Source organism: Phacochoerus africanus, chromosome 4 (genome assembly GCF_016906955.1).
Source record: "Phacochoerus africanus isolate WHEZ1 chromosome 4, ROS_Pafr_v1, whole genome shotgun sequence".
Lineage (NCBI taxonomy): Eukaryota > Metazoa > Chordata > Mammalia > Artiodactyla > Suidae > Phacochoerus > Phacochoerus africanus.
Window position 1 is genome coordinate 89,784,243 of NC_062547.1, and position 15,364 is coordinate 89,799,606.

A 15,364-nucleotide genomic window follows, 5' to 3' on the forward strand; every position below is an offset into this window, starting at 1 on the left:
TGTGGCTCATCAAAGGGCAAGAAGGCCCCAGGCCTGAGGCATGATTGGGCAGAGCTCCAGATACTTCATTGAAGGAATTGACTGACTAGTCTGAGTCCACAGAAAAAATGTGCTGCAGCACAGGAAATACTTCTGCTTTGCTTTTGTCATGTTATTTCTCTGTTAGATATCACACATCATCAGAGAGATTCGCCAGTTCCAGCAGACCTCCTTTCGCATAGACCATCAGCCAAAGGTAATGTTCTATGGTTGAAAGGGAATTTAATGTAGGAAAAAAGTGGAAATTAATGAATTGGACACAGATAGAATTGATCAGTAATACCAAAAGCTGACTCAAAGAAAAGACCTATAAAATAGACAAATCTTTGGTAACTCTGACTTTAAAAAAAAAGAAAGAGGGCCAAAAGAATATCAATTCATCATTAAACTCTATTTTAGCTCCTCTGTTTCTCACAAAGCTGTCTACACCACCACCACCCCTGGTTCAAGCTACCAATCTTTGCTACCCAGTCTCCTTGCATTTGCTCTAGAGTGTAAAATCCATTCTATACTCCGTTTACAGCCAGCTAGAACTCTCTGAAATGCACAGTGGAAGTTGTTTGCCCCTTGCATAAAATATTTCATTGGCTTCCCTTTGCTCTTAGGATAAGGAAAGAAAAGCTCTTGATGTATCCAAGAAGTCTTGTGAAACGTGGTCCCTACTCATCTTTTAAGATTGATCTCAAGTCTTAGACCCCCTGCCTCTCTTCATCCCAGCCGCAACTGGTCTTTCTTACCTCTTCCTCCTGTCCTTTCTTTTTTCTTTCTTTCTTTTCATTTTTTAGTGGATGTTATTTTTTAGAATCATTTTAACTTTAAGAAAAATGGAAAGATAGGACAGAAGATTCCCATATAAGTCACAGTCAGTTTTCCCTATTATTTCATGGAACTTGACATATTTATTATGAAACTTATAAGGAAGCTGAGATAGGCAAAAAAATGATGTTTGTTTTTTGTTTTTGTTTTTTGTCTTTTTAGGGCTGCACTTGTGGCATATGGAGCTTCCTAGGCGAGGGGTTGAATCAGAGCTGTAGCTGATGGCTTGCAGTACAATCACAGCGACACACGATCTGAGCTGCATCTGTGACCTACACCACAGCTCACAGCGATGCTATATCCTTAACGCACTGAGTGAGGCCAGGGATCGAACCTGTGTCCTCATGGATGCTAGTCAGATTCATTTCCTCTGAGCCATGACAGGAACTCCCACTTTTAATTTTTTTAATTTATTATTATTTTTTTACAAGGACTTTTTTTGAAAAATAAGAAGGATAAGGTAGAGCTTTCCCTGCCAGATACAGACACACATCCTCAAACCACAGTAAAAAAAAAAAAACAGGACTGTGTTGGCACAGAAATACAAATTCAATGGAAAAGGATAAAGTCCAGATGCAGATTTTTGTCTATATGAAAATCATATACGGGATAAAGGAGGCATTAAAAAAATTGACTATTCTGTAAATGGTATAGAAATTCTGGCTCTCCATTTCATACCTGTCACAAAAATGGGGTCCAGATGAATTCATTACCTAAATATAAAAAGAAATGCGAAATCATTTAAATAAAATATAGGACAAAATATTCATGGCCTTTGGATTTGAAAGACATTCTTTTTTTTTTTTTTTGTCTTTTTGCTATTTCTTGGGCCGCTCCCACGGCATATGGAGGTTCCCAGGCTAGGGGTCTAATTGGAACTGTAGCTGCCAGCCTACGCCAGAGCCACAGCAATGCAGGATCCAAGCCGCGTCTGCAACCTACACCACAGCTCACGGCAACGCCGGATCGTTAACCCACTGAGCAAGGGCAGGGACCGAACCCGCAACCTCATGGTTCCTAGTCGGACTTGTTAACCACTGCGCCACGACGGGAACTCCTGAAAGACATTCTTACACACAGAAGGCAACAGCTGTAGAAGTAGAACTTGTTAATGTTTGTTGCATCAAGATCTAAAACTTCTGTATGACAAAGGGCAATTATGTTAAAAGAAAACAAGCAGTAGTCTAGAAGACAATATTTGTGACATATAAAACAAAGAAACAGAATAAATGTATTCCTACATATCTAAAAGGAAAGCATAAACAACTCAACGGGAAAATTGACAAAGCTATAAATAGGTAACTTGGAAGAAGAAACCAAAAAAGCCAATAATATTTGAAAACTGCTCCACTTCATTAATAAGAAAAAAGGCAAATTTTAAAGAGGCATCATTATTAGTTATCAGATAGACACAATTTTTAAATATTGATAGTAGCAAACATTAGTTAGGATATAGGATAACCAGCTCTTCTCATGTGCTGTTGGTACCATAGTTTCGGTGATTGTTTTATATTATCTTTTGAAGTTAAAAATTAATACACCAAGTAAACAGAACGCCCACACATAGCTGGTGAGAATAACATGGTACAACCTCATTGGAGAATTGTCATTTGGAGGTTTCTTAAAATGTTAAATATGCATCTACCTTATGACCCAGAAATTACTTACTCTCCAAGGTATTTATCCAACGGAGAAGTGAAAACACACCCATTAAAAATCTTGTATAAAATACTCTTTGCATTTCTTAATAATATCCAAAAATTGGGAGTTCCCTGGTAGTGTAGTGGTTAGGATTCAGTACTTTCACCACTGTGGCCCGAGTTCATTCCCCGGGCTGAGAACTGAGATCCCATATCAAGCTGCTGCATGCTATGGGCAAAATAAAATAATAATAATATCTAAAAATTGGAAACAGCTCAATTGTCCATAAATAGATGAATGGATAAACGAATTGTGGTGTGTCTGTACAGTGGACCACTACTCAGCTATGAAAGAGGACAAACCACTGAAACACACCACAACGTAGATGAATCTCAAAATGTTACACTGAGGAAAGAAACCAGATACCAAAGAGTATATCCTATGTAATATTCACTTATCACGTGAAGTTCTAGACTAAACAAAACTAATGTGTGGTGATAGAAATCAGAGCAGCAGTTGCTCCTGGGAGCAGATTGATTGGGAAGCTGCATGAGGAGACTCTCTGGGGTGATGGAATTATTCTACATTGTAATACGTAAGGTACATGGATGTTCACATTTGTCAAAACCAATCAAGCTATTGATTTTGCTTATATCGGTTATATCTCCGTAAAAATAAGGAACTATTTCCATGGCGATACCGCATGCTCCAGTGTGTTCATTCCACTGTCTTTTCTTTTTATTTCCATTGTCTACCCCAGAGGGTCATTCATACATGACCACCAGAGAGCCTGTCAACAGGGACTTCACTGTAGCCTTGTGTCACGGTGATTTTTTTTTTTTTGTCTTTTTAGGGTCACACGTGCGGCATATGGAAGTTCCCAGGCTAGGGGTCGAATCAGAATGCAACCGCCCGCCTACACCACAGCCACATGGATGTGGGATCAGAGCCACGTCTGCAACCTACACCACAGCTCATGGCAACACCAGATCCTTAACCCACGGAGCAAGGCCAGGGATCCAACCCGCGTCCTCATGGATACTAGTCGGGTTTGTTACCACTGAGCCACAACTGGAACTCCAAGTTTTTAAAGGTTTAGGAGAAAACGTCGAATTGTGTCAGGTTCCATTTGGAAACGTCCATACTGGTGTTGCGAAAGAATTAAATGTGGGGATATTCCTCTTTTCTCCAGGTCACGCAGTACTTGCTTGACAAAGCCCTCATCATAGATGAAGATACGCTCTATGATCTGTCACTAAAAATTGAACCTCGGCTCCCTGCTTGACCATCTGGCTTCGCCCCGAGTCCGTGGAATTTTCATGGAAAGCAGAACGGACAGAACTGTGCATGCTGTGCCTCCCAAAGAGCAGGGAGGACTGGGGATGGAGACCAAGCCAGTCTCCTTTGTCCACCGAAGACGACAGAACCAAACTGGAATTCTGTCTCCAGCCAGGGAAGCGCAGCTGGTTGGGGTTAAAGACAGATGCTTCAGGCTTGGGTGGGAAGGTGAAGAAGATGGATATTTGATAAAGCTGAGGGCACATCTGCCTGAGGGAATATCAAGAGGGGAGGTGCTGGTAGCCCGATTTCATGAAGCAGGAAAGAAGGTGAATTTGAAACTGCTCCATGTTCTGTTAGAACTTGGGGGACGAGCGTCCATGGAAAAGGCCTGCGATATTTCGCTGGCACTTGACCAACCGGGTGCACCTCCCAATCTCCTCCTGGGATTTAACTGTTACATTTCCTTTGTTACAAGCTTCCAGAAGAGCCGAAGCTGCTTCTGTCGGTTTGGGCGACGCATAAGCAATTTCAGTCTAGAGCATGTGCATGGTTCTCAGCGCATTATAAAAAATTAACATCGGAGGAATGGCATGTTCTGAAACTGCTCTTTCAGTCTTTAGGCAACAGGGCAGGAAAGACGCTAAAAGTCAAGTGGATCTGTACGTAAGTTTTCCAGGATTGAAAACCAAGTAACTGAGTCCCCAGGACTGTTTTGAGTCGGTGGGAGGGGCTTCTTCCTGAGGCTGTGGAGCCCAGGAAGCCAATGCCCTTGGAGAGGCAGGTGCATGCTTTGCAACAATATGCCCACGCTCCTCACCGACAAAACTGTGGAAGAGGACAGAAGGCCACCAAGTGCTACAGGGAAGAAGAGTGGGTTTCAATGCTAAGTGAAAAGATGTACTTAAAATGTATCATCTCTGCTCCCTGCTGTGCTCCGCCCCCCCCCCCCATGTGGTAATCTATTCTGATTTACACGAACCATTTTTAAGCCCACTATGAACATTGGATGTATTCTTTTGAAGCTGTTTATTGAGACTTCCTTTTTATAACCGCCCCCCCCCCCATTCCGTGTGCTGTTGGAAGACAGTTTTCCCCCAGTCATCTTTGTTTTTAGATTTTGAGGCATTTCTGAGTGAAAATGTTCTAAGTATATGGGAAATGGGCCCAACCTCTCAACAGCTCTTACATCAGAAAGCCAAATTCAAGGGTTGGTCCTCCTCCCTTAGGCTGGGAAAGTAATCTTGCTTTCCCCAGGGTTTGTAGGTTGTTGAAGAAATAGGGCTCTCTCATGTTTACCTCCCTCTTCTCTTCTCAGGGAGACCTCTGCTTTAAAAGAAGGAAAAGAAAAAAAATACAGTTATTATTACCTGAGCCTATTGCACCTGGCATTATCCCTAAGAGGCATGAGGCGTATGGATGCTGACAGTGAAAAAAATTGATCTGTTTGGCTGTTTTCCATCTTTCTTTGCACTTTAATTATGTTGTTAGAGCTAACAACTGACTAATAAATTCAATTTGCTGGCTCCTAAGACCCAGTGGCATTGATAATGTCCCATGGAGGTGGAGAATGTACATTTTTCCTGCATGGTAAGGGCCATCTCTGTATATAACTATAAAGTGAGATATCAAGTAATAGAAGATATTTATACTATTTGCGAACCACTCCAAAAATATTTTCAATAGCTCATATTAGCCAACAGTGTAGCACTAAACCCACAGAGGGTGACTTAATGGATGTTTTCTTTTTTTAAAAAGAAGTTGCTTGTTTTTTTCCTCTCTAGTCTCAAGTAAGAGGTTGATGCATCCTGATGCATGATAAGAAGCATGGGTTGTTTGGGTCCTAATGATGCATAACTTACAATTTATTTCTCAGTGTTCAGAAACTGAAGAGTTTGTACTAATATATGTCAGTCGCACCAAGCACCTCAAAGTCTTGCAGAAGAATAAAAAAGTAAAGGTTAACTTTCTTGGCTGAAAAACATCATTTGGAAGGTGAACAAAACCAGGACGAATCAGTGAAAGGACCACACACACGGTAGTTTCAGGCTGAACAACAGGTGGAAAAGTTGATGCATCCAACTCTGCCCTTAGAGTCCCCCAAAGTCTTCCAGAAGGGAGGGTGTGGTTCTGTCGGCACTGCGCCTGGAAGTCTGGACCCTTAACTCTCTGACCCAGATTTTCCAAAGGCACTGCAACCATTCTTATTAAAGAAAAATAGGAACTAGAGGGATTTCCAAATGCTTCTCCCTTTTTGGCGTAGGCCTTTTTTTCCCTCTGCTAGTGACAAAGCCGGCCTATTTCCTGCAGAATGTTGGCCGCGCCCCCCAGTGGTCAACTGTGGGCACTGTCCGTTGTCTGTGCTGACCCTTTAGCATTTTATTGACGCTAACACACTCCTTCCGAGCGTCTAAAGCATTGCTGGAGCTGTGCCGTGAGAGAACTCCACCTCCAAGGGCGTTGCTTTTGCTGACCTGCACCATTTCTGGGTTAGCTGGAAGAGGAAAATGCTTTTTAAAAAGCTCAATTTGGTGACATTTAAAATCCCCAAGAGCAATTTGTGATTTCTTTCCATTGTTTAAAGCACCCATCCTCTTCCGCCCTGTAAGCTTTGAGTGATTGTCAGAGCACGCACTCTTGGCTGTGTCTGCTTCTATCCCATCATATGAGACCCATTTCTATGAATAGATGGGAGGTCAGCCTCTAACAGCCAAGTAGGGAACACGTATTATTGCAAAATTAACCTAGAAAATCAGAAGCAAAATCCAATTTCATGCTTTCAGATGAATACCCACGTTTTGTACTTTCAATGAAATTATCTTGGGGATTTTAGGGGATGCCTTTGGTTATTAACTAAGACATCCAGTTTTGCTACAGGGACAAATCTCTCACTTAAGTCAATATATTGTGTGACAGATTCAGGCATGAAGTAAAATGTTGTCACTTTTCCTTAGTGTTTGAGTTTAAAGAGGGAATTTTAAACTCTTGTTGCAATATTTTCAACTGGCGCCCACACCAAGCCCCTATTTCTGTTTGTTAATTTCAGTGCATCTTAAAGTACTACTTAAAAACAAATGAATTTCTGGAGTTCCCGTCATGGCTCAGTGGTTAATGAGTCCGACTATGAACCATGGGGTTGCGGGTTCGATCCCTGCCCTTGCTCAGTGGGCTAAGGATCCGGCATTGCCGTGAGCTGTGGTGTTGGTCGCAGATGCGGCTCAGATCCCGCGTTGTTGTGGCTGTGGCGTAGGCCGGCGGCTACAGCTCTGATTCGACTCCTAGCCTGGGAACCTCCATGTGCTGAGGGAGTGGCCCCCAAAATGGCAAAAAGACAAAAAAAGAATTTCCCCCAGAAATTGATTTTATTTGATGTGCCCAAGCCTTAAGTTTAATAAAGAAAAAAAAAATCTCCATTAAAAAAAAATGAAACTTGGAGATACTGAATAACTTAGAAGAGAAAAATCTGTTATGGTCCCCCTTGAATGCGTGCGATAATGGACTCACACATCTTTTTTCAGGATGTTATACAAGATAAGACCTTGGGTCGAGAATGATTGAGCCATTTGTAAATTCTTAACTAAAAAGAGTAATGCAACAGAGGGATTTTTCCCAATATTAACTTTTATTTTACAAGGAAGGATTTTATTTAGCTCTCTCTCTCTTTTTTTTTTTAAGGGCACCTGTGGCATATGGAAGTTTCCAGGCTAGGGGTCAAATTGGAGCTGTTGCCTGTGCCACAGCCACAGCGATGCCAGATCTGAGCTTCGACTACAACCTACACCATAGCTCACAGCAATGCTGGATCCTTAAACCACTGAGGGAGGCCAGAGATTGAACCCACATCCTCATGGATAGTAGTCGGGATCGTAATCTGCTAAGCCACAATGGGAACTTGCTATTTAGCTCTTCAAAGTTTGATTTTAATCCCCCTTGAAGGGGTGATCCTTTCCCTTCACTTCAAAATATAAGATTTTTTTAAAACCAGCCTGTAAAGTTTCTTATTTTTACTGCTATTGAAATGCTATAAAAGATAACATATTATTTATGGCTAAAGAATAGATCTAGGCTAATGTCCACAGCCAGAAGGAATAAATAAAGATTCATTTTCATTTCAGTAAGACAACAGATTGTAAGTTTAAATAATGACTTGATTGCAGACACCACTATGTGAATCCCGGTAATAAGACTTGAGTCAATGAAACCTAATCAGTGTCATTTCTCTGTGTCTGCCAGCAGTTTAAAATTAAAGCAGGGCAGAGCTAAAGGAGAAAACAACCATTTTGTTGTAGGTATAAACACATGAATGATTCAGAAAAGTATTCATCTTGGCTGCCACACCACATCATGTTAACATTAGGGTGGATTTGATTGTACTTGATCTCATTTGCTCAAGAAAACTAATAGTTCTACTAAATGATGTTGAACCACTGTCTTTTACACTATCATTATTTTTTTTCTCTGGAGAGACAGTTATGAAAGTGTGCTGGGCTAGGGATCCTAGCCCTGAGTCCTAGGCCCAGGTCTGTATCTAAAGCTGGGGAACCTTAGGCCAGTGCTGAAACCTCTCTGCTCCTCAGTTTGCTTATCTGTGAAATGGGGCTAATAGTAATTCCTATGCTGCCTACCTCACAGGGCTGTCATGAGGAAAACTGTAAAGTGCTGTCCATGTGTGAGGTAACTTGATTACCATCCTCGTCTCTCTTGTGCAGAGGATCTAAGTGTATTTCTTTGTTATTTGTGTGTGTGATGGACGCATCCATGTGTTACTTTGAGAAGTATATTGTTTGTGTCCAGTTTGCAAATCTGCTGACATTTGTGACTCGGACAGAAGGGTTTGTTATGTGGCCTAACTTGCCAGGTGAGGTGTGGGTTATGCCTATATGCAAATTAAACTTTGCCTTTCTCAAATTCTCCACAATCTCCTTAGTCTCTTTATTTGATTCTTTTTTTTTTTTTTACTTTATTTAGGGCTGCACCTGCAGCATATGGAGGTTCCCAGGCTAGGGGTTGAATCAGAGCTATAGCTGCTGGCCACAGCCACCGCCACAGCCATGTGGGATCCAAGCCACATCTGCGACCTACACCACAGCTCACAGCAACACTGGATCCTTAAACCACTGAGTGAGGCCAGGGATCGAACCCACATCCTCTTGAATCCTAGTCAGGTTTGTTAACTGCTGAGCCATGAAGGAAACTTCCTGGTTATTTGGAATAGTATATATGAAAATATTTTGGTCAAGTCAATGAAGTTGTCCTAACCTTTAGAGCTGAAGGAAACACGATGCAGTGGTTGAGCACAAGAGAGAGCTGAGAAGGGGAAGACTGAGGGTCCCTCCTGTCCCACTGGCTCCCTTTCCCAGTTCTGAAATGAGCCATCAGCCTGCTAGGGATTCAGGAGCACAAGTTCCTCTCATCTTCTTACTTGGCCATTCCTCACGGCATTGCCCTCACCTGACAGTCAGATCTGGGTCCTACTGCATTGTCTCCAGCTGGATTTGGGAACAGACAAGAGAAGAAGCCTCCGACAGGAGATTTCCTTTATAGCAAGTGATAGGGCAGTTACACACCTCATCTCTTTTCCTGTCCCTAGAACAAGAGCCAGCCACACGGCCCCCAGACTTGGAAGGGAGCTGTGAGGAATGAGAAAGGAATAAATGGCATATGACAGGGATCACATGTGAAGGATTTGGGGAATTTCTTTTGAACCACCTGTGGAAGTTGCCATCTCATCATGTCACTTTTATTGTAAGTGTGAGGATGACTAGGTCCCCAAAAGAAGAGTGCCACCTCCCCCCTTTTCTCAACAACATCCCAACTTTTCTTCTGACCTTACTTTAATACATTAAAAGTACACTGTAAAAGATGAGGGCTTGGGATGAGGTGTGGCGGGGGAGAGGCTAAGTGTCCATTAGTAAGGAATTGGGGGGGGGAAAGGGGGCTTTCATTGTAACTGCTATTCTTTAAATTCTACATTTCCATGCTCTTCAAAAAGCCTCAGTTTTCTAGGTCTGGGATCTGGGCTATTTCAGGCTCCCTGGATTTATTTCACGTGGTGCCTGAACTGCCACACAGCAGTCAAACAGCAGCTGGTCAGTCCTGCAGACCTCTAGCCTGCTGCCCATCCTGGCACAGAAGCCAGAGGGACCATGGTCCATTGCAACAGAATGTGCAGACTGGGAACTCTGACTCTTTGGAGGATCATGCTGTCAGTTTGGTGGATCTGACAATCTGCAACTGTTTAATGAAATAACGTAGGAGAGCCTAGAACACGAGTATACTGAATGCAGAAAAGTTGTCTCGCTTTGTAAACATTTTGATTCAATGCAAGCTAGGTTATAAGGATAGCATATTTTAAACTGAGGTATGACCAATACTCAGTGAAGTGCTTGAAACTTGTGTACAACTTGAGGAATTTTTACATAAACTCTCCCAGTCAGTATCCCCAGGCAAAGGTGAAACACTTATTTTTGCTTTGGATCATATTTAAAAGAAATGGAGCTACTGAAAGAGAACCACCCTCTGTGGGAGATTATTTCTGGGCTCCACACCTGGTCCATCAGCCCCTCTGAGGATGGGTTAGGTCCTGAGAAGGAATCGAAAAGAATTAGCTGGTGACCTGCACGTGGCCATAGAAGCTGGGTACGTGACCCGTCCCCAGAGGCCTGGGCAGCTCCCTCTGAAATGCAAGGCTGCCGTCCAGAGTCCTGGTGGGTCAATGCTATTTACAGTCAACCTTTCCGGTTTGTGGTGGCCGTTCCAAGGAGGGCTATTTTTAAGCAAAGCGATGGCCTGCAGAACCTCTGGGTAGCAACTTCAGCTAGCGTGGATACAAAGTGAGATTGCCTATCAATCTACTGCAGATGGTCTGATCTAGAAGAGAAAGGTGATAATTACCGTCCCTGAATCCAGGCCCCAGACAAATTGGAAGATGATGACTGATGCCCTAGCCCCTAGCTCAGAGCTTGATCAGAAGCTAGAAAGAGGGGCCTAAGCCTAGGGAGAGGTTGGGGGTGGGAAGGGGAGAAGGAGAGGGGCTCATTCTCCGTAGTTAATCCGGGGCCCCAGGGATGGGGCTCCTGAGAGACGGGAGGAACCAATTACCTAAAAGGGGCAGATAGGGGACAGTTTCCCAGCGGCCCTTCCACCCCCAAGGCTGGAGCCTGCAAGCCTGGGCAGCCAGTCAGATGCCTGCGGGCCCAGGAACCTCTCGCAGAGGCCAGGGAGAGGCAGCCTCCAGCTGCAGACTTAAGCCGGAAAATTTAGCAGAGACAGAGCAGGTGGTACAAAGAACCCCGGGGCCCGCGGCGGCGGAAGAATCCGGGGCCGGCCTTCAAGGGCACAGCTGGGGAGCGATTCGCCCCGAGGTCTGAGGCCGGATTGGCCGAGACGGGCCCGACCCCGCCCCTCCCCTGAGCCCTTTCAAGGCCCGGCTTCGGCTCTCGCGTTTCAGTCCTTGGCTGTGTGCAGTGCAGGAGGCCGGGCGCAGGAGACTTCAGCTCCAAGGTTAGTGAGACGGTGAAGCACCTTTCTTCCCCCAAAGCCCAAAGCGGGGGCATTTCGGGAGCCAGGGTGGGGGCCTTGTGAGTAGTGTACCCAGGGCAGTGGGCCGGGATCTGGGCACTGTTCCTGTGTGAGGAATTAGTGGGAACTCTCTAGAGAAGCCGGTCGAGCCTCTGTCCTTGGCCGCCGTCATCCTGTACCCAGGAGCAGGTGACCATGCCATAGGACAGCTGCGTGTGAGGTGCCAGAGCCGTGTCAGCACCCTGCTTGCGGTGCCTGTTTTTGATAATGAATTGGGAATTTTTCTTGATGGCAGAAATCTAAATGCCACTAAATTGGGGACCTTCAACTTTCGCATGTATTTATGGAGACTCACACATTAGTTTTGAGAATGGTTTCCCGCAGCAGCAGCAACAAGAGAGGTGCAAATCAGTGACTTGGGGTAAACTAACTGAAAAAATGAGCATTTTGAAGCCCTCGAATGGAGCTAATTACTAATTGAGCAAATATAGCTAGACTTGATTTAAACTGGTTCATATTGCTAGTAATTCATTTTTGAAATCACTAACCCATTAATAATGAGCCAAGCTTATGTTTCCCCTCCACCCTGGAGGTAAAAATGCTATAGAATTGGCCTACATGTGTTTCACCTATGCCAAAGATGTGTTCTTTGCGTGCTTGGGTTACTGTCAGTCCTGTTTCTGTCCCTTGAGTGGGTGACATCTCTGCCTTCGAATGTTCTGCTGGGGATGGAGAGTGGTGTTTGCCAGAACAAGCCACAACCCCTCAGCCTTCCTCACTGTTGCCCTTGAGCCCTTCTCTTGAGCATTGCCCGGGTTCTGCAACCCCCCAGCGGGTCAGGTGGAATCAAGTGGGATAAAGAGTGCAGAGTCCTGCATGTCCAGAGGCAGAAGTATTTGTTCTGAGACAGACTTTGCCTCTGGCTCAGGGCCACTGGACCTCCTTCTCTGCCACAGCTGAGAGGAGGAGCCATTTGTCTTCCCAGAGGGAACCACATGGAACCTTGCATCAGCAGTCTGGGAGTTCCTGCCCATTGAGCCAGGAATCTCACAGGGAGCCCGTCCTGAAGGTGACTGCTGGAGGTCACACCCACTCCTGCCTGGGGAGCCATAAGGACTCTGTCCCTTGGGCAAGGGAAAGAGACCACTCTTTTACAGCATTTCAAGGGACTAGATGGTGCCCAGCTTCCTATTTTCTTGAAAACAACCTACCCTTGAGAGACAAGCCTGGTGATGATCATATGTCTTCATCCCCAGAAGGCCTAGGAAAGACCTGTTTTATAGGGAAGGACCCTAAACCTCTCCGCTTATGACTTTCTATTTGTTGAATAGAACAGAGGTGCCCAAGGGTGCCCCTGAAGGTGCCTCTATAGGCCATGGTGGCAAAGTAGCTTGAACCCTTTCCTCTCTTAGAACTGGGAAGGGACAGTCATTTTCTGCTGGCCACGTCTGGCATCATGTGAGTTTGTTCATAGCGTTCTGTGGAGCTGGTCCAACCCCAAGGACATCCTCTCTTTTGGGGTGACTCTCTAGATGGAAAGCTGACACATGGACCTCCCCCTAGCCTTCCACTGCCCTCCAAGGAGCTCAGACACATGGATACCATGTACAGCTGGACCAGAAATAACTCTGGGTCAGCAGAATGGCACTCATGGCATCTCCATCCAGGATACTCAGGACAACTAGGGGGCTCAGGATGGAGGCTGTGACAAAACCCAAGGCCTCCACGTTAGGAGGGGACGGAACCAGACAAAACCCTCAAACCATGACCCAGACTCCCAGGATTCCTGTCTGAGACAGATGTATAGCTCTTGGGCACAGTGACATGAGGGCTTGCTGTGGTGGTTCTTGTTTTTGGTGGAGAGGACAAGTGTAGGAATAACCACGACACCGTTGCCTTTGGCTGTGACCTTGCACCCCCCCATAGAAATCTCCCTGGCTGGGAGCCCAGCAGTTCTGCCAGGTTTTAGCCCTGATGCTACGAGCAGTACTTTTCAAATCAGGACTCAGGAGGTGTTCCAGATCAGGGAAACGGAGGCCGACCGCTTCTATGAGGTGAGGGCTAGAGATGCCTTCCCTCCTCACCCCTGCAATCCCTACCTCTGTGTGAGAGAGGAGAAGGAAGGGGAGGAGAGAGAAGAAAAGCCCAGGCCCCGCCTCCTCAGGGAAAGGCAGGCTGGCCCAGCATCCCCAGCACGGCTGGCAGGCTCTTTGGGCACCTGGCGTCAGAGTGGAGTGTGTAAAGCGGCACCTGGCATCTGGGCCCCTTCAGCAGGAGCCTGAGGACAAGGAAAGAGAACAGGTCCAGAGTGTTCTGGGACTCTGAGGGTGTCACATGGTCTGGGGTGAGGATCCCGTGTCTAGAAGCTGCTGCAGTAAAGGCATTTCTACCATCTTGGGGGCCTCGCTGAATGGTGTGATCAAACGCCACTTCCGGGTCCTAAACCACGTCCTAAACCACAAAGGTGGTTTCTTTCCAATTGCTGAGCAGAGTGGGGCTGCCCAGGAGGTGCGCTGCCAGCAAGGAGCCTGAATGCAGGGCCAAGCACAAGCCTAAGTTCAAATCCCAGCTTCATTTAGGCGCTGGCCCAAGACCTGGGGCAGGACTTTGAACCCTCTTGAGTCTGTTTCCCCATCAGCAAAATTGTGCCTGCTTGGCAGGATTGTTTCAAAGACTGAAAACAGGGTTTGTAAGGGCCACGTGCATGATGCATGGCTCCTGGTAGGCATTCAGTAAATGTTAGTTAAAAGAAACAAAGAAAGGAAGGTTCAACCAAGCGTGCAAGGATGGAAAGGACGTTCAAGGTGGAAGGAAAGGCTTGGACAAAAGGTCAGAGTCTAGAAGAAGAACTTGGGAGTCCAACTGAGTCCATCCATATTGTGAACCCAGATAATGGTTTTCAGAGGATGATCAATGGATCTGAAAGTTCATGATGGGCTCCTTCTGGAATCAGGTCTTGTCTGCAAAGAAATTACAACATAAAACCATTAAATGAAACTCATCAAATGCTAAACTTGTAAACCAAAATCAACAGATGTTCAGAGGAGGAGTTCCCATCATGGCACAGCGGTTAACAAATCTCTCTAAGAACCATGATGTTGCGAGTTCGATCCCTGGCCTCGCTCAGTGGGTTAAGGATCTGGCGTTGCTGTGAGCTGTGGTGTAGGTCACAGATGCGGCTCGGATTCCGAGTTGTTGTGGCTGTGGTGTAGGCTGGCAGCTACAGCTCCCATTGGACCCCTAGCCTGGGAACCTCCATATGCTGCGGGAGTGGCTCTAGGAAAGACAAAAAAAAAAAAAAAGGTTCAGAGAAGAGGCAGACCAGTGCTGGCTGGGACAGCCTGGGTTGGGAGGGATAACTGTCCCATTGTCTTTGGGTCATTAGGGAGAAGGGACTCAGATTTATTTCATGCCTGCTCTGGTCTGTCACTTAATCCTTACAGAGCTCAGGAAATGGTCTTACTGAGCCCATGAGGTACAGGAGTTGCTGAGGCTCAGGTAGGCAATTTACAGGGTTCCCAGATCCAGCAGGGCTTGGGAATGCCTGACATGCAATGGTTCCATTCTTGCTACTCATTGGAAAGTGAAGCCTAGAAATCTGGATTTTTAACCCATTTCACAGCTGATTTTCTTTTCACTTTTAATTTATTTAATTTAGATCATAAAGGCAAATACATTTGTATTTTTACAAGTGATGCAATACAGAATTCTATTAAGAGAAAATTAATCATCTACCGACTTCAAATCTATGCTCTGGAGTAATACTTGATGCAGTTTGAATAACCTTCAAGATTTTTCTTTATGTTTGTTGACTAGAAAAATGCACAATGTGGGAGCTGTGAGTTAAGTTTTATTTGGATCCAAAGGAGGATTATAGTTTGGGAGTCGGCCTTTCAGATAGCCGAGTGTGTGTGTGTAAGTAATTTTACTGAAAGAGGGATACATGCAATCAAGCACACATTTTGGCAGAAGGTTGCTGCTAGTCCTGAGGAACAGATGTCCCTGTGAACGATTTTAGTGCTTTTCTTAGATATGGCAAGATGCAAGAACTTGGGCTCATAAAATCTTC

The 15,364-nt window shown here is 45.1% G+C and overlaps 2 protein-coding genes across 5 annotated transcripts in view; both read left to right on the plus strand.

Moving 5' to 3' along the window:
* RASGRF2 (Ras protein specific guanine nucleotide releasing factor 2) overlaps positions 1-5,306 on the plus strand; it is a 259,593-nt gene extending 254,287 nt beyond the window's left edge. For all 4 annotated transcript variants that reach the window (XM_047778205.1, XM_047778206.1, XM_047778207.1 and 1 more), the window contains 2 exons: positions 167-235; positions 3,689-5,306. In XM_047778205.1, the coding sequence (XP_047634161.1) occupies positions 167-235; positions 3,689-3,781 (162 nt within the window). In that variant the 3' untranslated portion in view covers positions 3,782-5,306. The remainder of the gene's footprint in view (positions 1-166; positions 236-3,688) is intronic.
* A 5,889-nt stretch (positions 5,307-11,195) lies between these two features.
* CKMT2 (creatine kinase, mitochondrial 2) overlaps positions 11,196-15,364 on the plus strand; it is a 34,005-nt gene continuing 29,836 nt past the window's right edge. Inside the window, exon 1 of the mRNA XM_047778210.1 lies at positions 11,196-11,277. The gene's annotated coding sequence lies outside the window, so the exon portion shown is untranslated. The remainder of the gene's footprint in view (positions 11,278-15,364) is intronic.